Source organism: Clarias gariepinus, chromosome 21 (genome assembly GCF_024256425.1).
Source record: "Clarias gariepinus isolate MV-2021 ecotype Netherlands chromosome 21, CGAR_prim_01v2, whole genome shotgun sequence".
In the NCBI taxonomy this organism is placed as follows: Eukaryota; Metazoa; Chordata; class Actinopteri; order Siluriformes; family Clariidae; genus Clarias; species Clarias gariepinus.
Window position 1 is genome coordinate 10,936,816 of NC_071120.1, and position 27,701 is coordinate 10,964,516.

At 40.7% G+C, this 27,701-nt stretch overlaps 2 protein-coding genes across 2 annotated transcripts in view; one reads left to right on the plus strand and one right to left on the minus strand.

Annotated features, from left to right (window-relative positions):
* Window positions 1–2,122, plus strand: part of LOC128509398 (D-amino-acid oxidase-like) — a 16,525-nt gene extending 14,403 nt beyond the window's left edge. Inside the window, exon 11 of the mRNA XM_053481125.1 lies at window positions 1,326–2,122. Within this exon, the coding sequence (XP_053337100.1) occupies window positions 1,326–1,448 (123 nt within the window). The 3' untranslated portion in view covers window positions 1,449–2,122. The remainder of the gene's footprint in view (window positions 1–1,325) is intronic.
* Window positions 2,109–27,701, minus strand: svopa (SV2 related protein a). The gene is made up of 16 exons (XM_053481124.1): window positions 27,552–27,701; window positions 16,425–16,585; window positions 14,932–15,017; window positions 12,613–12,711; window positions 12,137–12,208; window positions 10,548–10,672; window positions 9,240–9,303; window positions 8,426–8,551; window positions 8,208–8,336; window positions 7,994–8,067; window positions 7,716–7,792; window positions 7,501–7,605; window positions 6,936–7,047; window positions 6,477–6,558; window positions 4,880–4,969; window positions 2,109–4,448 (listed from the first exon to the last, which is right to left on the minus strand). Exons 1-16 carry the CDS (start codon window positions 27,584–27,586, stop codon window positions 4,248–4,250), a joined length of 1,638 nt encoding a protein of 545 aa, XP_053337099.1. The 5' UTR covers window positions 27,587–27,701; the 3' UTR covers window positions 2,109–4,247.

A 27,701-nucleotide genomic window follows, 5' to 3' on the forward strand; every position in this document is an offset into this window, starting at 1 on the left:
AATATACTCGATCCTAATCCTGTCCATTCTTGTCACTCCCAAAGCAAATCGCAGTACTTCTTAAGCTCTGCCAGCTCCAGCTCTGCTTCCTCGTCTCCAGACTGTAGAACATTGCTGGTCTCACTACCGTCCTGTAAACTTTCCTCTTCATTCTTGCTGATCCTCCTTACTCTTCTCCATCCATTTCACCCTGCCTGCAAAACCACTGGTCCTACGTTACTGTTACTGTCTACTGTTGATTATATTTTCCTTTAATAAACCAACCCATTGTTTGTTTTATGGGATTGTCCAGGACTGGTCTTACAAACATTGTTTTAACACAAAGAAAGTGACTAAAATTCCCAAACCTCTAATACATTGGCATGGAAAAACTGTAATATAAGGGCGAGTCAAAAATTATCCGCACTCTGGCTGTAGAATTTAATTAGCTTCTAGAGAAGGCAAATACAGTACATTATTTTTCAACATAATCTTCTTGCTTTTCAGTACACTTTGTCCATCTGACAACAAGCTTTTTTATTCCCTCATTAAAAATCAGAAGTGAAGCTTTTACAAGTGAAAGTCTGATGGAGTAAGATCAGAACTATAGGGAGGTCGCTTTTACACCCTAAAACTAAGTTTTTGCAGAGTATCGACAGTTTGGGCAGAACCATGTGGACGTGCACCATCATGAAGATCATGACGCCCTCGGACAGCAGTCTTCTGTGTTTAATCCGAACTTTAGCCTTCAGCTCTTCATTAAGCGTCTTACTGTAACGAGTGCTGTTGATTGTTAACCCTTTTTCCTGATAATGTTCCAATACTGCCCCTTAAGAATCCCAGAAGACTGTAAGCATCAATTGTCCAGCTGATTGGTGACTTTTAACTTTTTCTCAATCGGTGATTGAGGATGTCTCCGTTCCAGACTCGTAGTGATGAATCCATGTCTCATCACCAGTAATGATTCTCTGTAAGAAACTTTCACTTTCCTTAGAGTATTGAGTAAACGCTTCTGTTTTATGCTCTTCCTTGAGTTGTTTCCGCACCAGGTACACCCTCAGACCACACAAAATTAATCATTGTACACTGCTCTTATTTGATGAAAATTACAAATGGAGTCTAAATTCTTGCTCATGACAAATGAACTGAAGTAACACAACATGGGGAGACAGGAGCCTTGAATGGAACAGCCAACGTAAGTTTTAATATAACCGTAGTGCGGGTCATTTTTGACTTCACATCCTCAGGGAGCAGGGCAAATCAGTTAATATCAGTTTTGATCATGTTACTTAAATAGAAAACACAATGTAGAAGGTTTTTGCTGATTATTTTATCTGCTTTACCAGGTAATCCACAACTACGGTCACGGCGGCTACGGGCTAACGATACATCGTGGCTGCGCTGAAGAAGCCGCGCGTCTTCTCGGCGAGGTTCTGCGGCCGAAAGCCAAAGCTAAATCTCGACTCTAAATCACCTCTAATGCACTAATATTTACTTGCCTGATCTTATTAGTTAATTCATAATTAATGATTTTTATCAGTCTGTTAATCAAACGTAACCAAGCTAGTGAGAACATCATGATAAATGAGTGTAGTATCAGAAAAACATCATTTTAAAGACCTGATCCTATGTAATTGAACTCCATTTGAACCAATCATCCAATCAGTGTTAAAGTCAACCTAAAAAATGCAGGACTAACCAAAAAAAATCCAATGATGCCCTAAATATAATTACAGAGAGAAATTCAGAAAGCTTTTTCATTTGAAATATAGTTTATTGTAGATACACATGTGGATCCAGTGTGGCATTGAATGTCTGTACACACACACACACACACACACACAATAATCTCATCACTAAATCGCAAAGGCAGGTACTGTATGTAGGACAGAGACCTCACTCTGAGCGAACACACACAGGACTTCACCGAAGCTGGGCACAAACCCGTCAGCCATCATTTCCACAAGGTGATGAGATCGAATCATTAATCAATCATTAATGCACAGATCAGAAGTGAAAAGCGTTAATCCAAAAGCTGAACCCAGAGACTCCTTGCAAAATACAGAACAATAAACTGACAAGATATATAAAGATAACGGTGCTAAAAGTATTCCGAGATGAACATTTAAAAGTAATCACCAAAAAAAAATTAAAAATGTAATTTATTTTTGCACTTTGTAGTCAATCAGCCAAGACGAGCCAAATGTATTATCTGCCGTTTATGACTTCATAAATTACAAACATTCAGTTTAATCTTGATTGTTTTTTGGTGTGTGTGTTTTCAGTTGCCAAAATGAGGTCTTAAACATTCCCAGCCAATTTCACTCATTTCAATTGTCTCAATAAAATAAAAATTAAAACTGACCTGCCGATCATCAGCTGTGTTTTTATGAACAACGACGATAACTTTCTCTTATTCTCGCCGCTATTACAGTAGGACATGTTTCTTAAGGTCCATTTGAGAAATGGTTTTGTGTTTGCTTAACCTTAATAAGCAGTGAGTGTGTTTATACTGTATCTAATACACGCGTGAAGTTTCGGCTGAGTGGTAAAATGACGCTCATGTGACGTGGTGGTTAAAAATAACACCTTTGCTGCGTACAACGTATTTTCAGTCCACGTAATTATCAGTGGTGAATGAGGTGTGTGTGTGTGTGTGTGTGTGTGTGTGTGGAGGCCACCCTGCTGTCGGTCACAACACCAATGAAAGACTGACCAGGGTGTCATCGAAATGTGTCACTTTTTACAGATTACTGCTCTAAAGCTGTGTTTTGTAGTAAAATAAACTCTCAGAAATTCCTCTTTTTCTGTTCTAATACCGTCCTGTACTCTTTAAACCAAACACACACAGAGAGAGAGAGACAATAATGTCCTGCTTTGCACTTCCATCTCACTAGTTCCCTCAGATTGCTGATGCCATTTGAAACCTCCAGCACATAATTCATTTTGTGCACACTTGCAGTACAAGCGGTTTCCTCAGTTATACACACTACTGACACAGAGCATCTCTCTAGATTTCCTTTCAAAGGAGAGAAAAAAAAGCTAGAATTTTACCTGCTGAACTACAGCAATTATAATCAGCCGAGATGTTTGGTGTCTAAAATTTCTTCTTTACGCTACAAATGAAAGAAGCTTGTACACTGATCAGCCATAACATTAAAACCACTGATTGACTGTAGAGCTGTGATTAATGTGGGAACACTAAGTACCTCTCATCCCTCCCCTCTGAGAGAGAGCTCGGCCAATCAGTTCTCTCTAGACCTCCGGCTGCGAGAGGTTACAGCATCACCCGGGAATCGAGCTTGCGATCTCCTGCACCACTCGGAGGCCCAAGATGGCTGTTAACGTCAGGCTGCCGAGGCAGTAGTTTTACTACATATTTTAACCAGAGTAATAAAAGATATTATTTTTTAATGACCTCTAGAATTAGCTTCTGCTGTGGCTATAGAAAAAATAACTGAGTTACTGATCAAGAAGTAAAAACAAGCAGGCATGCGACCATGACATCAGACACCAAGTAAAATAAACTGAACTACTTAATGTACAACAGTGTCGTACAGTTTGCACAGTGCTAAATGCTGGAAGCTGCTCTTACTGTACGTCTCTCATTAGCGACAATAAACTCATAACTAAAGAAGCGATCTGCAGACACCAAACATCTGTCTTACTTACAGTAGCTTTTTTAACAGTTTTTTAGGGTTTAATCTCATTAATAAGGTCAACATCAAAGCAAATTAGCACAACCTGATCTGCGTCATGCTAATAATTAGCTCTGGTTTGCCTTACGATTAATATCTGCATGAAGTGTTGACTGGACGGTGATCGTCACCCACAGAGAACAAGCTTGTGTTTGAAATGATCGTGAACACAGATGGATTAGTGTGATTTCAGTCATCAAACGGTACGTTTCATCCTGATGTGTGCGTGTCAGCTGGGATACACACTGGTCCGGCGTGTGAGGATACGGTGTGTCGTCCACAAAGTGCTTGACCTGCTGAATCACTGAAACGAGTAGCGTCATGTGACTACATGAATCATGTGAACGATCATTCAGGCTTTGATGCCTGACCACATTTCCTTCATTCATTATACACAAACTTCTCTTTCTCCCCCTCTAACAGTCTCTTTCTGCTCCATTCCCTTTCCATCTTTCTTTTTCCCTAAAGTTCCTTGTTTCTCCACTGAATCTCACTCTTTCGTCCCCTGTCCTGATTTTCCCCTCCATCACTTTTCCCTCTCTATTCCGTCCTGACCTCTCTCCTGCTTTCTCACTGCTGGGAGGTGGATGAGGAGTTGGAGCGAGGGATGGAGTCGCGGCCCTTCATCTCCTGTCCCCACTCCCTGTGACTGGACTCCTGCAGGCCTCGGCCCGTCGTCTCTATGGGTAAAGCACACGATGCCACGGCGGCAAGCAGGCAGCAGCAGCAGTATACCGACAGAGTCAGATACACTGACCACTCCAGCATCACCTGTACACACACACACCACATAAGGTCTCTTATACAGACAGTTTTATATTAGTCACTCTTGCAGGTTTTTATAATAGGATGGACAAATGACTATGAGGAAATGTATACATGCAGCATGCATGTAAAATTAATAACTGTGTCTGTCATCTGCTGATATCGAGAAGTTCCACAGCTCTACCTCATCTGTCAATCAAAAGCAACCTTAATGGATGACAGTTTTCTACTATGATTTAAAAAATAAATTAATTACATTGAAAGCCCATTGATCAGTTATGTAGAACATGAGTTTTAGAGCATAATAAAGTCAAAGCACTGTAGCTGTTTGTATTATTGATTACATGCTTTAATTCCATCCCTAAACATTCAGGATGTGTGAATCAGACAGCATAAGAAATTCTGATGGTTCCGTATGAAATATTGTATTCGGGCACCTGAGCCACAAAAGGTGTGATGAGAGCCCCGACCCGGGCCATGCCACTGCTCGTGCCCAGACCCAGAGCTCGCGTTGCTGTCGGATATACCTACACACACACAGAAAAAATTCTAACGTTATCATTAGCATGATTCTATGCCAACATGCTGTCTATGATACTAAAAGTGGTGAATATATAAATATTGCGGATTGGGTAAAAATACTGAAATTTAATCATTTGCAATACAAAAACATTACATTATACATCATTTGGTCCCACAATATGTATCGTACTGTAAGTATGTTTTGTGATTAAGACAACATAACGCAAGTCTTGTTTGCCTGAACCATTACATTTTGCAGAATTCCACAAACTTGTCATCTACAATATATACAGCATACAATGTAGCTCACGTACACCAATTAGCCGATCAGAATAAAGTTGTTTGCACCTAGACGTGGCAGTAACGAAACATTTTGTCCCTGAAGTCGACGTGTTGGAGGAAGGAAAAATGGTTAAGCATAAGGATTTGATAGACTCTGATAAGTGTTAAATCATGCCGGGTGACTAAAGGTGCTCCAAGGAAAGAAATCCTGTGAACTTGTGACTGGGTCATGGCTGGACAAGCCTGACTGATGCACATAGGGAGCGAAGGCTGACCCATGTGGTCTGATCCAACACAAGAGCTACTGTAGCTCAAATAGCTAAAAAGCTCAATGCTAGTGCTGGTAGAGAGGTTTTGGAGCAGACATGGCATCTCAGTGTGTTGCGCGTGGAGCCGAGTAGTCCATGCATACGTGTTCCCAACCACCAAAAGCACATATCATGAGAATCAGATCTGGACGATGGAATAAGATGGCCTGCTCTGACGAATCACATTTCCTTATCCATCATGTAGATGGCCCAGGTCATGTCCGTTCCTTACCTGGAGAAGAGATGGCACTCTGGAGGATGCAAGCCAGCGGTAGCAGTGTGATGATGAAAACCTGGATTCTGGGATTCATATGGATGACACTTGGACACGTACAGTACCGCCTACCTGAACAAGGTTGCAGACCAAGAATTGACTGACGTCCTCTTTCTGCAGGATCATGTGTCTGCTGCACTGTAAAATCATTTCAGAATGGTTGGAAGGACATGATAAGAGTTCAAGGTGTTGACTCGGCCTTCAGATTCTCCAGACCTCCAGTCTGATCGAGCATGTGTGGGATGACGTGCTGGACCAGTCTGATCTACAGTACGAACATTCCATCTTGTAACTTACAAGACTTGGTGCTAACACCTTTGCACCAGGCACCACAGCCTGTTTTTTTCTGTTATGGCTGATCAGTGTATACAAGAACAATACATTTCTGCATACACAGTAAATTGCAGCTGATGCGACTCAGTCTAGCTAAATCTACCTTTGTGTGTAGCGCTACTGCAATAAATTGAGAGTTATAAAGTCCAGACTGAGCTCGTATTAGCCAATATTCAACCCTGGGGGTGTTTAAGTGCAGCTCAAAGTTCAACATCAGGATAAAACAGAGTGAAAGGGTGAAGGAAACATAAGCACGTAACGAGCGTGTGTGTGTGTGTGTGTGTGTGTGTGTGTGTGTGTGTGAGACAAACGTACCTCAGGTGTGTAAACGTAAGCTGCTTGGAAACCTCCAGCAATAAACGCCCTCGCAATAAAGATCAGCACTGTTAAAGACGTCCTGCAGCACACACACACACACACACACACACATACACACACACACACACAATCAGAACTGTTCGACTTGCATACAGTAGTTATAACACTGGATGTCAAGTCCTAGTCACATGATTACAGTGAAGGCTTCTTGTTCCATGAAGCATTGTGGTGATCCAGCTACTGTAACACTCAGCTGTATTATTCTTGCTGTAAATGTAAATACACTCAGATCATCTCTGGCTGCATTCAAATTCTACAGTAGATGTTTTTGGAATTTAGTTTGTATTTCTTACATACTGTAGAATCACCATAATTACAATTCACGCCAATCCAAACATTGAGTAGATGAGTAGGATGGAACGGAAAGGGGAACAGGAAACAATGCGTGGTATCTACCTGCCCACGCAGGCATAGAGCGGCACGATGCAGATTGAAAAGACGAGGAAACACAGCGCCATGGTCTTCCTCCTCCCCAGCCGATCGATTGCCCACAGCGTCACCAGAAGACCTGCAGCACATTAACCGTGAATAAATCTCCTTCATTTAAATGAAGATTTCCACAGTGTTTTTGATATAAACTCACTCACTCACTCATCGTTCATATCACTTTATCCTGTATACAGGGGGCCTGGAGCCTAACCCAGAGAGTCTTACCCTAGGGCATGGATAGTGTGCCAATCCATCAAAGGGCACACACAATGAGACACACTACGGGCAATTTAGGAACGGCAAATAGCCTAATCTACATGTCTTTATACTGGAACATGCAAACTCCATCCACACAGACCTGAGGTGGGAATCGAACCCGGACCCTGGAGGTGTAAGGTAAAGGTAAGACAGTGCCAACCACTAAGCCATTGTGGCGCCGGTTGGTATAAACCATGCTATCAACTGTACTCTGGGAGAGATTTTTTGAGTAGTGTGTGTGTGTGTGTGTGTGTGTCATCAGTGTAAAGAGCACCTGGGAATTCTGAAAGCGTAGTCCACAGCAGGTCTTTGTAATCATCCGAGTTCAGGTACTTGCACTCCAGGTTACACCTTGGCTCTTTTTTACTGCCGTTGGTCTCTAGCGGGAGGCAGAGAGCTGCATTTGGAACTTCAAATTTATATACATGTATACTTAATCTGGATTTTTAACGGTGAATTTCAAGTGAGGAGAAATCAGGCAGGACTCACGTCCGCAGGCGCCGCCCTCCTGGAAAAGCTCTGTCGTCAGTAGGACGAGGCCGTAGTAGGAGAACGCATTCGAGAACCTGAGACATACAGAACATTGTTTAAAGCTGTAGACCTTTTGGTTACGCCTCTCTTTTTTGAGAGATACAGAATAAAATTATGAAATAAGTCTTTTAAATAATCTCAAAGTTCTAGTAGTGACTATACAGTAGAGAGGTGGTGTGAGCTTCCTATACACTATCTAACTGATTACTGATGTGTGTTTGTAATGTCTTTCACACCATATGAACCAGAGGAGAACTGTAGTCCAGCGGAAATGAGGCAGGAACAGGTCCTTAATCTTCCCCCTGTCCTCCTGATGAGGAAACGAAGAGAAAGTTAAAAACATTTCACATCTGACATACAAAGTGTAAGGATGCACAGATAAGTATGAAATCACAGTATAGAATAAAACACGAAAAAATACAATAGAATAGATTCAATATCTTTTGCTACCTGCCGTGCCACTATGAGTTTGCCAAGTGGCATGGGGACTTTGTTCTCTGTAGCGATGCGTTTGAGCGTGTTCAAAGCTTTCTCCTGGTTTCCAGACAGCACATCATAGCGGGCACTCTCAGGCAGCCACTAAACATAAACACACACAAACACACACAAAAATAAATAAGGTGCATGCTCAGTCCTGATAATGTTGGCAGGATCATAGCAGAACTTACAAAACAGAGGATGGCGAAGATGAAGAGTGGGATTGTGGACAGAGCGAGCAGCCAGCGCCAACCCAGCGTCGGCATGACCAGGATCGCCAGCAGCACCTCAAACACCGTGCCCAGAGCCCAGAACACCTGCACACACACACACACACACACACACACATGCTTGTGTGTATGCTCAGTTTTGCATATTCGAAGTGTACATGCATTACAATTTAAAATTCTAATACAGTGGAACCTCGTTTCACAAGACGAGCAAAAAAAGTATAAATTGTGACTTGATAAATGAGCGAGTCTTGATATACGCGTATCACCGAGTATTATCACACATGCATGTTTTGAAGCTGAGCGTCACGTGATCACAACTGAGTCAATGGTTCCACTCTCTCGCGCGCTGTGTAATTGTGGGTAATCGCCTTCCCTGCTGGGTCTTAGTGTGCGTGCGACACCTGTATAGTTAACATCCATGCAAGTGTGTACTGTTTAATGTAACACGTGACCACGAATGTGCGTGTAAAACATTATTTATTTCATGTTTGTATGTGCATACACACACACACCAGTTTACCGAATAAAGACTCAAAATTCGCTTTGATATGCGAGTGCTTTGATCTACAAGCATGCTTCCGGAACAAATTATGCTCGCAATCCCAGGTTTAACTGGAGAGTGTATTTCATTTAAAATTGCAAAAATGCTCATAAGATTTTTTTTGTGCAGGTAAAACTGAATTTAATTTCTGAACTTATATAATGTACACGACATGCATAATGTCTTAATGAGACAGCTTGAGTATAAAGGCAATATATAAAATAATGATACCTCAATGAGAAGAATACACGTAGCTCTGGAGCGCATGGGCAGAAACTCGGCATATAACGTCACTCTGAAGGAGAAAGAAGAAGAAAACGATGAGAAGTCATTGGTGCAAATATTACACTGCAATGGACCAATGCAAAAGATCAAAGGTGCAGTAAATAGGGTCGAAATGTCATCATTTTAGAATGGTTGGAAGGACATGATAAGAGTTCAAGGTGTTGACTCGGCCTTTAGATTCTCCAGACCTCCAGTCTGATCGAGCATGTGTGGGATGACGTGCTGGACCAGTCTGATCTACAAACATTCCATCTTGTAAGTCTACAAGGTTTGGGAAATTCTGATGCATGTAAGATGCTCAGTCTTCACTGCTGTCATTGTAGCACCACAGACACACGGGACTCCACCTCTAATCAGCCACAGCGAATCACACATCCCTGATCACACTCAACTGTGTGTGTGTATTTTCTGTCTATTTAAGTTTCCATTTTTATGTCTCTCTGTGTGGTGCTCTACCTACAGGAGCAATTGTTATACAAACTGCTCGTTGTTGTGTTCGATAGTCCGTATGTACTTCTCACAGCTCATAGTTCCTGTTCCTCGGTTCTACATTTATTGTGCCTCATTAGTCAGCACAGAGTCTAGTTACTGTAAAGGTCTACGCTCGCTTCAGACTGCCTCGCTTCGTTACCCGCGACACCTGCAATTATAAAGCGGATTCATATTTAATGAAAGCAGCATTAACGCCAACGATCCGTGGAGGGGAAAAGTTCTATTACAAGATAAGAATGTAACCTGAAAAAAAAGTAAATTATGTTTAGATGGGAATTTCATACTGGTTTCATACACTCCCTTGCCCAGTTTCTGAAGGGTTGAATTATTGGGCTGCAAAAAAAAGCAAAGAAAACAACTAAGGAGATTTGAAATCTTGGGAGTTGGGTTAAGAATCCTTCAACACAACTTAAGTTGTGGAAGAAATGTGGTAGAAAAAACAATCACAAATTGAGATCATTTAAACACTTGCATGGTTAAAAACACACACACACATACACACACAGGATTGGGACTAAACAGCCGTGTGGTCACCAGAAAACCAATTGTTATTGAGATTCATCAGAAAAAGGCTTGATGTAAGATCACATGGTCTGATGAGTCCTGACTGACCGTATATGTGGTGACAGGGTGAGAACAGGAGCGCATAATCAGATGCACATTAGTATAGTCCTCTGAGACATATAACGCCTGTCAGTGTCTTACAGCACTAATGTAACTTCTGTGTTCTGATCTCACACTGTGACTGTGAGGGGAACTTACGACTGAGGCGCTCCTCCAATACCGAAACCGACCAGAGCTCTGAGAAACAAAATCCAACCGTAGATAGGAGCGAATGCACTGAGGATGCCGTAGAACAGAGTCCACAAAACACTCATCTTCAGACCCTGAAACACAAGCATATGAAAACTGTATTTATATGGAAGTACTACTGTAAAGACATCAATACGTTATTGTGAGAGGATAATAGGAAATAAAAAGGATATCGGATCAAAACATGGCCAATTTAGGTCTGGCACAGAAAGGTTAGTTTATTATGGGCCTTCACAATAAAGGGGAAACATGATGTTCATCATGACGAGGACAAATCCAAGACAAATCCAAGATCAGTGAATAATTATACACACCTAAAGTATACTGTAGGCTCTACATGGCACAGGGAACATCATCAAGTATTTAAACATCTCTTTCACATTTTGGTTTTATAAAACTGCTTACTCTATTACTACAGTATTGAGATATTGTAGTTCCATACAGGTCAAACCCACTGAGCTAATTATGACCTTTTTTACATGCTCTATTATTCGTAGATATATGATATAAACTCTACTTTTTAAAAAGTCAGTACTTATGCAAGGCCCTGTTATGTCCAGATTTTTTGTTGCTCTTGTTTGTTTGTATGTAAACAGGCAACGAGCCATTTGGCAGTCAAGAACGGCTGATGATCTGATTCACTGAAAAGAGTTAGAATTCTCCTCACGATTACGGGCGAGACCGGACAGTGCTGTTTAAATGTTCTGACACTTTAAACCCAGCAGAACTAAATGACTTTGACTGTGTAACAGGGACGCTGACGGGCAGGTGGTGACCAACTGGGGGACTGTCCTTCCAGATTCGACTCCATATTCAATTAGAACTAACGCATAAAGTTGATAAAGTGTAAATGTAAAAAAAAAGTATAGACATTAAAAAAAAAAAAAAAAAAAAAAATATATATATATATATATATATATATATATATATATATATATATATTTTAAGGCAAAATAAATTGAGCGTATCCCAGAATGTTGTACCGGATTAAAAATTCCTGCAATTTATAATTGTAATTTATACATTTGTAAAAAATATATTTATACTTAATTTATTTATATTTTAAATATTTTATATCTATAATAATAATAATAATAATGACTGAAATTACTAATATTTAAGAAGATTGTTGCATTATTAAATCCTGATAAAGAAAATCATCAATGTCCATTCTAACACAAGATCTCTTAAATTCTTTAAATTTTAAAAATTAAGTTGCATTATAAAAAAAAAATGACAGTAGAAATCCCATCTATGTTTAATAGTGGACGTCAGAGCATTTCCTCATGCACAGTGCCGTTGGATCTCACAGGGTTGGGGATAAACAGTCGTGTGATCATCAGAAATCCCCCCATTAATGAGAATATCTTCAGCGATGGAAAAGGTCATGTGGTCTGATGAGTTCAGATTGACTCTATTCTAGAGCGATGAGCAGGTCAGGTTAAGAAGTGAAGAGCATGAAGCGATGTACCCATCATGCATAGCGTCCACTGTACGAGACAGTGTTATGATCCGAGGATTCTCTGATTGATACTCACTGTTTTCCGTCCATATTTATCAGATATGTTTCCCCATAATGAAGAGCTGAGCATCATGCCAATAAACACCACCTACACCAGAGAGGGAGAGAGTGGAGACAGACAAATCACAAACATGACCAAAATAGAGATGATAATTTACAATCAGGATGGGAAAGGGTACAGCAAGCAGAAACGGAATGGAAATGAATGAAAAGAAGATCAAGAAGAGAGAGAACTGATAGAAAGTTAAAGAAGGGAAGGGGGAATTAAAAATGTAGATACAGACAGAAGAAAAAGTAGGGAGAGGGGGACGGCTAAGTAAAAACACAGAAGATGAAGAGGTAGGAGATGGGAAAATGGCAAAAGCTGCCACTAGGGAAAAATTAAAATAGAAGAAAAATAGGGCGGAAAACACACACAACCACACACACACACACACACACACACACAACCACAATCATCATCATCATGATCACCATTATCATCATCATTACCGAAGTGAGCAGTGCCACCTCCCAGTTGGGGAGCCTCCACTCACAGTGCAGCTGAGGGGCCAAGATACTGAGGATCATCATCTCCATGGCATCTGCCATCTACACACACACACACACACACACACACACACACACACACACATACAATCACATATTACAGATCAAAATAAAATGGTAAAAAAAAAAAAATTCCAGCAGTCTGACATCAATTTGAGCCGTGGACAACGTCACCAAGCTCATTGAGAAGATGTTGCTCACGTTCTGATGAAACAAGAATGTAAGCTTAACAGCTCGCAAGTGTTCCTATTAAACTGGCATTTCCACCACTATAACAAAATTAAAAAATCCCTGACCGCAGACCGCACTTTATAACACACTGTGAATATTTCCACCACGAAAATATCAATACAAAACCCAGAAGAGTCGTCTAACAATTGTGATGCGTATTGAATACATATTATAATGTTAACTAAAAGAATCAAGTTGAGCCAGCAATTTACCTTCCCTAGGATGCAATCACATGATTTATAAGTTCCATAAAAACCTGAAGCGTATAACAGTTAAGGAGTCGTGGCGCTTTAGGACTCGCTAAGTTAAGGGACATAAAAAACTGCCAGAGTCGCTAATGCTCATCTTCAGTGTTGGGTGTAACACGTTAATCCGTGAGCCAGACAGCAGTGATTCCGTTAGTGTCTGTGTGTGTAAAAGTTGTCCTACAAGCCCCGCCCCCGATAACCCCTCTCCCTTCTGTTATTCCTGCTGTTATACCACTATCTCACCTACAGTATGTGGTTGACTCGCGGTGAGAAGCGGTGTTAGCCATGAGCCGCCGTGACTGATCGCCCGACGTTCTGCGAAGTTCTACAAGGTCTACAAGATCACTGCGCCAAAACTTGCGCCAAACCGCGTAGGTGAGATAGGGGTATTAGTAGTTAACAGATTATGGCCCAAACTTCGCTGGATGATGATGGTAGAATAATTATAAAGGTCTTGACTAAAACAACATGCATGAGGAATCACAAAGGAGTTTTCTGCAATGGAAAAGTACTCGAACTAGTTACTTTTATCAGAGAGTAAAGCTGTAATGTAACTGATTAGTATTTAATACGTATGTAAAAAAGTACGTAACTTTAACCCATCATTAGAATTCCAGAAGCTCTTTTACACTCTCTGGTGGTATATAGCCTTACTAGTATATTTTATTTTCCATCATAACTAGATATTCTGTGAAATTCATTTATCTTTGTCTTCATAAGACTTCTCTTGTTCTCTTTAACCAGATCTCTGCTGTGGATGATGGGGTCAGAGGGGTGACGGCTGAGAAGCCTGAACAAGCTGTTGGAGAGGTGAATGTAGTCCTCGATGGTCTGCGTGACAATGCAGCAGCTTCAGGAGTGATGTTTGGACAGGTCTGTGCTCTGAACATTGAATTCCAAAAGGACTGGACTACACCTATAGAGCCATCAAGCCATTTCTGTTGGACTTGGAGAGACACGCTGTCCTTGGATTCACAAACAAACTCTTGTTGCCTATTAGAGCCGACTTAAATATTTGAGTTACATGTTGAGTCAACTTAAGTTATCATAAAAAAGCTGTGGAACGTGTTACTTTTATGGCTTATTTTTATTTTGTGTAGTTGTGCAATAAAAAAATCCTAAAAACTCAGATATGAAACTTTTTTTTGGATGGAAAACTGATGCTGTGTTGGGGCGCAGGGTGAAAAGGGAGCTCTAGGTGACACTGCGTTCGCTTCCTACTGAAAGGTTTTTGCAAATAATTTGTTCAGGAAAAAAGTGAACAGATCAGAGTGAACACTATTATTAAAACATTACAAAAATCACATAAAACACAATTTTAATCAATAAAGTAAATATTTTAAACTGCAACTGTTTTTACCAGTAAGAAGGCTGTGATGATAACAGGTTTTGCAAACATTGAAAAAAAAAAAAACTTCACCAGGAACACCTTGAACAACTTTGATTAATATTTATAACAATAAAATGATATTCAGGGACGTCAAACATATGGGATCAAGAAATTTCTTAGTATAAATTCTTCATTTCTGTTTATTTATTTACTTAATTGGTCCATTTTCATTTTTAAGTAAGAGTTTCTTATATTAAGATTAGAAAAAAATTATGATAAATCTTTATTAATCCAGAGGGAGATTTGCAGACATTTATTACCTATGACATATTATTACCCAGAATGCTGTTCAACTGCCCAATGCTCACTGGTCCAGTCAAAAAATAGCTCAGATAGAACTTTAGAGATCTCCATCAGTAATTATAACACAAGTGCCAAGGATGCCAGCCTTACCCAGGATAGACCCGTGAGGATTGAAAGTTTCCACTGGAATTGTCCAAAGCCGATGGCCTCCACAGCATCCTCCACCATGAAGGTATCTACAGCCAGATGAAGAGAGGAATGAAAAATTGTGTAGAAAGCACTGCTGTGGTTTGTTAAATTATTTTAAAAACTATTTTTAATAAGTCTGGAGTTTAAGCAGAAAACTTTTAGATGGTGCTGCTACTACGGCTCTTGGCTTTTCTTATACTGTCTTATACTGTACTGAATGTCGTCAGAAACCAAGGCAGCTGGAGGACTATTCAAAACTGTTGTTTCAGGCTTCAGAATGCAAAAAGCTATGAACGTATCTTGCTTGATAGCTACAGTTCATCACCCTTCTAGCTCTAGTCAAACCTTAAAAAACAAGACAACAATGTTGATTACATTTTATTATAGTTTTCATTTGCAATCTTTAGCATCAGTGGCTAGATGTAAACGTTAGCTCCGATTAAGCCTGTGGTTCTAATTTGCCGCACCAGATCTGTTTTGGTCATATCCTCCTGATTATTATTATCACACCACCTGTGTCTTGTTCGCTATTTGTGCCTTGTTTACACCTCTGTTTCTTTTTGGAAAATGTTGGACATGTTAATCAGTGCAGGTCCTACCCATGTCCCCTGGTGTCCCCTGGTGTCCCCGGTGTGTTTAGCTGTTCACGGAGACTTTTTGTCAGCCTCAGTGATACAGGTGCACTTCAAAGAATTAGAGTTTCATTGAAAAGTTGATTTATTTCAGTAAAATTCAATTCCAAAAATGAAACTTCTTATATTATACACAGACTGGTATATTTCGAGTGTTTATTTCTTTTAGTTTAATGAAAACCCATTGTGAGTGCTGTACATGCTCATATTTTTCAGTGTTAAAAAGACATAATCATCAAAATAGAAAAAAAAACCAGATAGTATATATCAGTCTGTGTGTAAAGAATCTATATAATTTAACTTTGAATTGAATTTACTGAAATAAATCAAGGTTTTGATTTATTTGTTAAGATTTATCATTTATTGAGATGCACATGTAATCTATTACTCGTGACACTCTGTGCTGTTGTGGATGGTCCCATATGGATGGGAAGAGGAACTGTCCAAGTGTCACACATGCTTCAGTTAATCACCTCACTGGGACACTGTAGACAAGTAGTTAAAAACTGAAGGTGTAATTATAAAGATCTCTCTGTGCTCATGCAGTTACTCTTATTTACGGTTTGCTCCGAACCCACTTAATCCTATTTGTCTTTATTCCTTTATTCCTGGCAAGTTATCTGGATCAGGCATTTCACTCACTGAACGTTCACAGGAACGACTGCGATGAGCTCTGAGCCACCTTAGCCAGGATCAGATCATTCTCAGATGTCAATCGGTGTTAGGCGTTCATTCATGAGAAATTTCATCACCAGTCCCGGTTTGACTTGAACGGCCCTCGTTCCTAGATTACATCAAATGACAGTGGGGTGAGACACGTACCGTCAGTAGGGTTGGCAAACTCTTGCGGTACCGGAGCTCCATCAGACAGATCCACAGAACCTGCATCGATGTTTCCGCCTTCGACCTGCACCATCTGATCCCTCGTTCCACACTCATACTCTGAATAAGTGCTATCGCCTGTACGCCGGAACTTCACCACACTGCAGGACAGATGAGGGAGACAGAAAGATATTATACAATGACTGAAGACATAATCATAATAATTCTCAAGTCAGGTCCGTCTGCACAGACTGCACTGTGTGGTGTAGTGATGTTTGGTACAGAAACTCTGGCATTCTGTCACTATGTAGTGGAGAATTACTGCAGTGTCGAGTGGTGGATGAGTCATTGCTCCTGCAGGCAGAATCGAGCTGACCAGACAAAACATAATCCTGAAACAACACAAGTCCTTTCTAATTGGTCGTGATGTGTTACCAAGACAACAGGAGAACATCCGGTCTGAGTATACTGTTATTATAAAGAAATAAAAAAAAAACTTCATTTTAAAATCAAAAATTGATGAAGAGAGAACCAATTCTAAGAAAATAATCCATGACAGGTTGTGTGACGTGGCCTGAAAAAGAAAGATAAAGAATCTTCTGAACAACAACATTCTCCATTAATACAAAAACACATTTTCACCGCCTACTGACTCCCAAGCTCAGTTATTCCACACGCACTCATGAAGACATTGTATGTGAACCTGAACATCCACTGTATTACACATATATAGTATTTTTCTGAATAGAAACACTAAACCGAGAAAATACAGGGGGAGGAGGACAACGCAATAGAGTACCAAGTACAAAAGGAGAAGATATTTAAAGAAAAAGAAGAAGAAGAAGAAGACAAGGTAGGCAGACAAAGAAGAAAACAAATTGAACAAAAGAACAATAGAGTAACAAATAGAGTAAACAGAAGAGCAAAGAAAAAGATGACAAGAAGGAGACATAGGGAGAAAAAGACAAACAGAAAATGACGGAGTGGGAACAAGAGAGACATGAGACACAGTGTGGACAAGAGACAAAAAGGCATGAAAAAGGAAAGAAATAGAGAAAGTGTTCTTGTCATTTAATGCAAGGAACTTCCAACATGGGGGTTTTTGTTGTTGTTGTTGTTTTGGATTTTTCCATGATTTGTCTCCCTGATTCAGCCATGTCCCATTCCCACCCGTCTCTCTCTCTAAGAGCACTCTCCCACCAAGGGTAAAGACTCATCACAAACCCTCTGAGAAACTTTACGCCAGCCGACCATAACTTTTCGAACCGCTGCTTATTCAACACACCCTAGTGTAACACACTCGGAGGAAAACACAATCCACTGGCATGAGCTCACAGACGCCCATGATTGACTAGTGTCATTTTGATGGACGTGAGAGTGCTGCCATGCCACCTCTTCACCCTGAGAGAACATCTGCTCCCTCGACTCCTGGCTCCTGGCGGGTTGTAGCATCACCAGGGAATCAAACTCACAATCTCTGGATGATAAGACAAACACTTCTGTTAACCCAGAATTCCACATTGTTCTGGACATCTACATGTCCTTGCTTGCCCATGCGTCCGTTAGTCTAAATATGGCACCTCAGTAGGCACAATTATCCCAGAAGCCAGAGACATGAGACAACATCTGGAGCAGTGAAATGCATACCTGCTGAACAGCAGGACTAAAATCAGAGGTTTACATGGCCGCAAGGACACGTCCAATAAGTTGCAATGTGCTTTGGCTGCAGCATTACCCGTAGCATTACTTCGAACTTTATCTTTATTAAAGGAACAGTGTGCTCTGGTCTTAAACACAGCTACTGTAGTCGTGCTGAAATTTCACACACCGAACGAAGCAGGGAACAAAGGACGCATGCTTAACCGGTGTCCCGGCAACAGTTATAGACTTATAAAGCTGAAGGCTGAACAGGCTTTAGTCAGGGTCAGGGAGACAAGTTCAATGGCAGCCTGTCCTGCATGTTGTAGGACAGAATCGTATGTGGACAGAATCTTTCTGAACAACAGGGAGATGATGAAGTGTGATGCTCCAATAACATGACTGCAGCAATGAGGATTTATATTCTTTAGCAAACCAGCTATCAGAGAGGGTAACTCTAGTTTAATGAAGAGCGAGGAGGAAGACTGGGCGTTGGGAGACATTGTGTAACAGCTGTACTGCCTGCTCTGCCACAGCCGGTGAGATGGCTCCTCCCTGCTAAGTGCACTTTCCCTCTGACTCATTTTTATTCTTGTGACAATCAACAATTTAATGCTGGCATTCAGTAGAACCCACGCTGTTGAGAATAAACACGAGGAAGTCATCGGCTGATTATTAACAGTCCAGCACGACTGTCCAACTCACGGCTGTCCAACACACGACTGTCCAACACACGACTGTCCAACACATGGCTGTCCAACACACGACTGTCCAACACACGGCTGTCCAACACACGACTGTCCAACACACGGCTGTCCAACACAGGACTGTCCAACACACGGCTGTCCAACACACGGCTGTCCAACACACGATTGTCCAACACACGGCTGTCCAACACACGGCTGTCCAACACACGACTGTCCAACACACGATTGTCCAACACACGACTGTCCAACACACGACTGTCCAACACACGACTGTCCAAATCCTGGGAGAATAGCGCTGAACCTTCAAGTTCATCGAAAAGTACAGTATAAGGTTGTTTTGGTTTATTTTTGGTCTCTCAAAAGGCAATGACTTGCTGGTTTTATGAGCAAAAATAGCAGCCGGTTTATTAAGAGAACATTCCTGTGCCATTCAATTTACCAGCTCTTTTTAACTCCATCTTTCATCACGACACCTGTTTCTCACTGGTTCATGCCTTACAGTACGTTAAATGTTTTTTTATGCTTGAATGATTCATTGCTCACTGTGCAGCTTAACAACCAAACACATTCTTCTGAAATTGCTCGGGTACAGGGTCTGGAGTGAATATAAGAAACAAAAAATTCCTCCAGGAAGCTTGAGAATTATTCCTCAAGACTGCATTAAAAATAAAAGAAAGAAAGAAAGAAAGAAAGGAATTTTCCAGCAGGAGAAGAGCTTGAGCTCAGAATCACATGCAAAAATGATCAAACTGAAATGAACATAATCAAGTAAACAAGGGAAAATTCAGAAATGGAATATACTGTATATTCAGTGCATCTAACAAGGAGTGGCGTGAGGCTGGAGTCAGTGCATCAAGAGCCACCACACACAGATGTCTTTAGGCAATGAGCTACAACTCTCGCGCTCCTAGTGTTGAGCTCCTCCTGAAACAGAGGCCACATCTTACCTGGACTAAGGAAAAGAAAAAGAACTGGACTGTTCACTGGTATAAAGTCCTTCTTTCAGATGAAAGTAAATTTAGCATTCTATCTGGAGATCAAGGTCCCAGAGTCTGGATGAAAATTGGAGAGGCATCAAAGTAGTTTGAAGTCCAGAGTGAAGTTTCCACAGTCTGTGATGATGTGCCGTTCCATATCGGGTCGTTAGCTGGAAGTGGTCCACTGTGTTTTCTGTTTTCTCTTAAGTATATAGTCATCTACCTGGACATTTTAGAGCGCTTTAAGCTTTATGGAGTCGCAGATATCCTTTTCCAGTAACGCCCATAACAGACTGATCACCTTCATGCCACACTGATGCAGTAATTCATGCTACAGTAGCCCCGACCTAGAACAGGGTATAGAGCGCAGAAATGAGGATTTCTGATTTTCATTAGTTTTAAGCACGAAAAAAATTAAATAAAAAAGACGTGAAAGACTGTATACTGCCATCTGCAAAAATCGCCTGCCTTCACATGCATATGAACTTGAGTAACGTCCAATTTTCAATCCATAGGGTTTATTATGATGTTGGCCTGGCTCGCAGTCTCCGCTCTAATTCATCCCATCAGGTTGAGGTCAGGACCTCGAGTTCTTCCACATCAAACTCGCTCATCCATGTCTTCAGGGACCTTACTTTGTGCACTGGTGCGCAGTGAAGGCAGGCGAGCGAATACTTTTGACAATATAGTGTATTTCACTTTACGTGCCATGAATCTAGAATAAGTTTCACTTTTTAAGTGAAATTTACAGGAAACAAAAAAACAACTTTTCCATAGAGTTCACATTTTCGAGATGTACGGAACATGCTTAAAATAAATATAAACTGAAAAAAAAAAGAACTATGCAGACGGTCAGTGAGACGAAAAAAAAAAAGATCTGACCCTAAATCTGGAGGCGGAGAGACTCGTACTGTATGTACGGTGTATATAAAGCGCTCTTTCCGAGGCTGAGAAAAGCAGCCTGAGTTTTATTTACTGTAAGTCAGCAGTGTGAAGTGTAAGGCCACTGCTGAGCACTGATCTGAGTGCTGTTACACAAAGAGAGAGTACTGAGAACCGCCAGTGCTCCTAATTACAGTAATCACAGCTCTCAGCCTTATCATGGGCGAATAAAGCCCTCGTGCAGAGACAGCCGGTGTAATTAAGCAGAAGCCTTTGTTTAGTCTCTCTAATAGCAAAAGCGCCTTCATGAACCCAGTAACGCTGCTTCACATATGATCTGAATACGGCACAGACCGAGAGAAACTCAATACAGCGCAATATCATTACTGTTAACACTTTTTAGCTTTTTTTCAGGGCTGCATTGTGGCTCTGATTTAATATTGAGGGTGATGTTAAATATTTTCCAGATCATGAGATTGGGAAGGTTCACAGGCTGGGGAAATAAACAGGACTGAAAAAAAACATGAGCTGGATTACTTTCCTAATCCACAATAGGGATGTTTGATAGAAATATGATGATTTTATGTGGCTTGAACAAAACAGCTGGCAAAGATCAAGTGCAGGGTTTCTATATCTATATAGATGTGGCATGATTATGAATAACGAAACTGGACTCTATATCTTAAACACACTATATGATGCAGATCAATCCCTGTTATCTGTTATCACCCAGATGAGGATGGGTTCCCTGCTGAGTCTGGTTCCTCTCAAGGTTTCTTCCTATTGCCATCTCAGGGAGTTTTTCCTTGCCCCCGTTCTCACTCATACACACTTCCATACATTTTTTTTTTCATTTCTTGAAGCTGCTTCGAGACAATGACCATTGTTAAAAACGCTATATAAATAAAATATCATCCTTTCATTAAGCGCTGACACCCTGAGTATATGGTGGTGGAGTAATCCTGAAAGAGACCACACACATCAGAATAAAATGTGATCAGTCTGAAGAAATGCCCAGACAGCATAAGAAAGCAACTGTTCCTTTAATCTGTGTGTGTGTGTGTGTGTGTGTGTGTGTGTGTGTTGTTCCGAAGAACAGGAGTTCAGGAGGAGGAGGAGGATCCTTGTGGTACACCACAGCACAACAGTGTGTAAAAACACGAGTATCTATTGCTCTCTTTAAGGCAGTCCAAAAAGCGGCATATTGCTTTACTTTTTTCTCATAATTTGATCATCCAATCAGTGCTGCATGATGAAGCCCCCCAAAGATCTCTTACATTTTGATATGTCTCATACTGATGTTTTGCCATCATAAACACACAGGGATGCCAGCTTTTGCCACAAAGTTGGAAGAAATTATCTTTAAAATGAACCATCCCTTGAAACAGTCCCCTCAAGCATGTGGACAAACTCAAGTGTCCTGCTCGAAGCCCTGACCTCAACTACACAAGATGTTTTGGGATGAACCAGAGCTCTATCTGCACACCAGACCTTCTCACTCAACTCCAGTAATGTTACTGCTAATTCAAAAACATCTAGTCAAAATAGAAACCTGAGTTTTTTAATGGGAGGTTTAACAAGTGTGCGCAGGTCAGGTGTCTGTCCACTTACATTTGGCAGCATAGTGTATATGTCTCACTCAGTCATTCTCAGGGAGCCTAGAGTCTATTGAGGGACGAGTTGAGGTACACCTTGGGTGAGGTACCAATCCATTGCAGGGCACGAAAGCATACACACACACACACATGCATGCACGCACGCATAACCTGAATAACCTGAGTATAACAGTGAGTAATGATGACCGAGAGAGAGAAGGCTGTGTATCCTACAATATGTAACTGGTAAAAGCAATAGCAGCTTCTATTAATTAAAGCTAAAACAAAAGCAATCTAGTATCTTTAAAAAAAAAAAATTCATCAAGAGCCCTGCACTCTGTCCAGATGGGATTAGATCAGATCAGATCTTCCAGATGTTTGACCCTCATAGACTCTATTACACAGCGTTGGGGTATGAAGGGAAGCGCATGAAGGGATGCTTAGGGCCCACAGTACGAGCCCCTGGAGGCAGAGTTATGGTCTGGGGTTGCTTCAGTTGGTCTGGGCTCAACAACACTCACTCATTCACTCACTCACTTACACACTCATCGTCTGTAGTGCTTTATCCTGTATACAGAGTGGCAGGGGGTTGGAGCCTATCCCAGTAGACTTTGGACAGGAGGTAATCGGGAATCAAACCCTCAACACTGGAGGTGCAAGGCGACAGTCCTAACCACTACACCACTGCGCCGCTGGCTCAGCAACATAATGTGGCAAAAAAAATGAAGTCAGCTGATGACCTGAATGTACCAAATGACCAGATTTTTGAGACTTTACAGAGGTTTGTAAACTCTCCCCTCATCGGTCCAAGAACTTGCACCAGCAAATGTGTCCCATACTCAAAGCTAATGGGGTCCAGTGATATATAGTGTGTATGACTTTTTGAGTATGGGATAGTAAATGAATAATTTATTCATCAAAGGCTCTACTTAAGACTACTTCTAAACTACTTAAGAAAGCTAGATAATGCATTTGAATTCTGTGTTTTTTTAAAATGGATAAACCACTAAATTTTCAGTTTTGTTGCGACAATCAGCGAGCACAAATTCCTGGATTATCCTGAACTGTCCCGTAGCACGCTTGTGTTAAATGCCTGCTTTATTGCCTACTTATTGCGTTTGAGACTATTAGAGACTACAAGCTTCAGTGTTTGCTGATGTACCTGTTATTAGCACTAAGAGCTTTACAAAGGTTTGAGACTCGCCGAAAACATTAGCTTTAAGCAAACATCTCCAGAAATGTTCCCATTGTGTTGGACGTGTTGGACATTTGACCCCTCCTAACCCTGGCACCGTGCCAGTGTCACCGTCTGAGAGCAGTAAGAGAAAGGTAAGAGCATCAGCAATGTTTCCTCACTGTGTAATGGAGGAAGCTGTCAGGGCATTCAAATAATGTTCAGGGTCAGATCAGGGCCTTAACAAACACCTAGTACACTAGATTTGTCCTTAGTTAAATGATAAAAGACATTTTGGTTGAAGTCTCCCAACCACGTAATTCCCTAAAGGTTTAATGTAATACCTAGCACCACTAGTAGTTAATAAATGGAGTAGAGAAGTTGGACAGCCATGATATGATGGGTGTGTGAAATGTGTTACACAAACCATAAATTAATTGTACAATAAACTGGTTCCATAAAACAAAGACTTAATCAAAGACTTGATCAGTTTGTACTTTGCAATACATTATCTGTTTTTCCCTTGAAAAAGCATTTTTAACTAACGTGTCATTATCTGCTATTCGATCAGGACTCCGAATCCAGAAATCCCATTGTATGATTTTATAACAATTTATTTGTAAATTACTGGGTGAAATAAGTATTTGATCACTTGCTTATCAGCCAGATTTCTGACCATTAAAGACCTGTTATTTTGCTTATAAAAGGTCCAGCTACACTCTGCTCATGATTCTAAATTAGTAGCACCTGTTTGAGGTCGTTAGCTGTCATAAAGACACCTGTTCACCCCACAATCAGCCAAAGTCTGAATAGATACATGGGGTATCAATGATGCTAAGAATGGTGAAGAATCAGCCCAGAACTACACTGGAGGAGCTGGTCAATGCCGTGAAGAGAGCTGGGACCATCGTTTCCAAGGCTACTATCAGTAATACACTAAGACGTCATGGTTTAAAATCTTGCATCGCACGGAAGGTTTCCCTGCTCAAGTCAGCCCATGTCCAGGCCCGTCTGAGGTTTGCCAGGGACCATCTGGATGATCCAGAGGAGTCATGGGAGAAAGTCCTGTGGTCAGATGAGACCAAAGTAAAACTTTTTGGTCTTAACTCCATTCGCCGTGTTTAGAGAAAGAAGAATGATGAGTATCATCCCAATAATACCATACCTACAGTGAAGCATGGGGCTGGAAGCATCATGCTCTGGGGGTGTTTTTCTGCACAGGGGACAGGACGACTGCACTGTATTAAGGAAAGGATGAACAGAGCCATGTATTGTGACATATTGGACAAAAACCTCCTTCCCTCAGTCAGAGCATTAAAGATGTGTCGGGGCTGGATCTTACAACATGACAATGACCCAAAGCACACAGCCAGGAAAACCAAGGAGTGGCTCCATAAGAAGCATATGGACTATTTAAAAGCAAAATAACAGGTCTTTGAGGGTCAGAAATCTGGCTGATAAGCAAGTGATCAAATACTTATTTGACACAGTAATTCACAAATAAATTGTTAAAAAATCATACAATGTGATTTCCGGATTTTTCTTTTTAGATTCTGTCTCTCACAGTGGAAATGCACCTATGCTGAAAATTGTAGACCTCTCCATGATTTATAAGTAAGAGAACTTGCAAAATCACAGGGTGATCAAATTCTCATTGACCTCACTGTATATATATATATATATATATATATACAGAGGCAGCGAAAAAAAATTATAAATATTTAGAATATGCTACATATTAATATATAATAATATTATGATAATATTGTGATAATCATACATCATACTATTTTTCTTTTCCCATACATTTTTGGTGTGTGTATGTGTGTTCAAAATTGACTTCATGGACTTGTGTCTTGGCACCTTATCCTGTCACCCACACACACACACACACAAAAACAATTCATAGACTGTTCTGCTGCAGTTCTTTTAGCATGACACTAAGCCTCCTGGCAGACACTCTGACACCATTTGTGTCCTGGTCTACTCGTCAATTTTAAAGGGACATCATCATCTTAGTAATGTCACTTGTTGATTTAAGACTTTACAGTGTTCCATGGTACTGAAAATATCCAGGCTTCTTTTTAAGCCTCTCCTGATTGATATTTTTCAACAAAGAGTACCGGCTGTGTAAGATCTTTGCACTGCATGGCTACTCTGGATGGATGTTATCAAGAAGATGACAAGAAAAAAAAGTGTTGCATCATTAAGAATGCATGTTTTTTTTTTTTTTCGTTTTTTTTTGTACCAAAAAAGTGCATGTGTTTTTATCTCTAAAACAGATTTAAAAGTAATGGGACTTAACATCTAATATAGTATGTATATATAGAATATTCTCTTAGGCACATGCATATACAATATATGCATTATATATATATAGAACAAGGATGCTGTCAATGGATAAATAAATAGCTAGAAAGCCAAATAAACAGTAAGTAATAAAACAAAGTGTGTATTTGGTGTGATGACACTTACGTACACGTACAATTTGTAAGGAAATTATAAAGAAAGTTTTACTGAGTATACTGCAACTTCCAATTCTGTGGTGGAATACTGATGTTTGGAAATCAGAAATGTTTTTTTGCTGACTCAATAATAAAGTCATACTATTTTAAACAAAACTACACCAAAGTTCATATCCTAAAATTGGGTGCCTAATACTTTTTCACAGTACTGTACACTAAAAGAAACATACACTACCGTATGTTTACGGTATCGCTACACACTATTTGTGATAATAAAGGAACAATGCCAGTGATCACACTAACTATAATGCTTGACACTTATCTCACTGGACCACAGGAACAGCTGTACTTGTTGATATAACCAGATAAGATATACCATTAATTAAGTGAATAATCGGACAAGGATGCCAATGCTACGTCAAATAGTTGACATCTACATAGTGCACCAAAAAGTAGTATTCATTCTTTGGATATCCATGCTTCTCTGTTCATTAATTTTTTATACAGCTGATCCTGTGAAGGGTGGTACTGTAGGAGCCTGGAGTCTGTCCCAAGGGCAGGACAAGGCAGGAATGTAACAAACAAACAAACAAACACACATAGACAGGAAATTATGCAAACTACATGTACCCTGACCAGATGAGATTTGAACAGTCAACCACGGACAACAGTGATAACCCCTAATACATATTATATAATATACACCAGATGGACTAAAGTATTTGGCCAAACCTGCAACCACATTGTATCCAAATACATACACTTCAATATGGATTAGGTCCCCGTTTTTTAGCTATAACAGCTTCCAGAAGGCTGTCCACATGATTATGGAGTGTTTCTGTAGGAATTCATATCCATTCATTTTATAGAGCGTTTATGAGGTCAGGTATGAGGTTGGAGGAGAAGACCTGGTTTGCAATCTCCATGTTCCAGTTCATCCCAAAGCAAAGCTGCTTGGTGGGGTTTAAGTTCTTCTAACTCATCACACCATGTCTTTATAGTCCTCGCTTTGTGCACTGGGACACAGTCATGTTGGAAAAGAAAAGGGTCTTCCCCAAACTGTTGCCACGAAGTTGGAAGCATAGCATCGTCCAAGATGTCTTGGTATGCTGAATCATTAAGATAGATTTTAAATAGGGATGAGGCGACTGATTGAAACACCCCAATTTGATGATTAACAGGTCTGGTGGATTACTTTTATCCGTCTGGTGTATCGTACGGTACTGGGATTTAACTGGCTGGGTTTCAATAACAACACAATGTAATAAAATGACCGATATTATGCATTGATACGTCATTGCTGGTTTTTAATGAGTAATAAATAAATGCTGGTGAAATAAAAAAACAAATAAGTATATATATTTGGCACACACACACACACACACACACAGAGGCTGACATCCACCCTGCGCTGTTTACAAAGCTCTCTCACACACACACACACACACACACACACACACACGCCTCCATGTTTTTCTTGAGACATGGACATGGAGATTAAACCGTGTTGTCCTGTATCATGTCCACGCCTGTGAGACAGTTAGATGAAGAGCAGTGAGAAGGGCGAGGAGGCTGTAACACGGCCCAGGATCTCATCAGCACAAATCTGTTATAGAGAGAGAGAGAGAGAGAGAGAGGGAGAGAGAGAGAGAGAGAGAGAGGGAGAGAGGACCGCGCTGTCTCACTCACGGCAGTTGTCTCAGCTGGAACAGATCATCGTCCATGATGTAAACCGGCGCTCGTGTCTTTCATCGCCCTCACATTCCTCTTCTTCTTCTCCTTATTGTTGTTGCTGCGCGCCGGGATTTCAGCACCGCGAGCGGGCGGACAGCGAACACG

Coding starts and splice junctions, on each gene's coding strand:
- svopa (XM_053481124.1), bottom strand. CDS start 27,586: ATGGACGATGATCTGTTCCAGCTGAGACAACTGCC. Junction 7,048..7,500: donor TACGCTTTCAGAATTCCCAG/GTGCTCTTTACA, acceptor AATGTGCTGCAG/GTCTTCTGGTGACGCTGTGG. Junction 4,449..4,879: donor TCACACCTTTTGTGGCTCAG/GTGCCCGAATAC, acceptor GTGTGTGTACAG/GTGATGCTGGAGTGGTCAGT.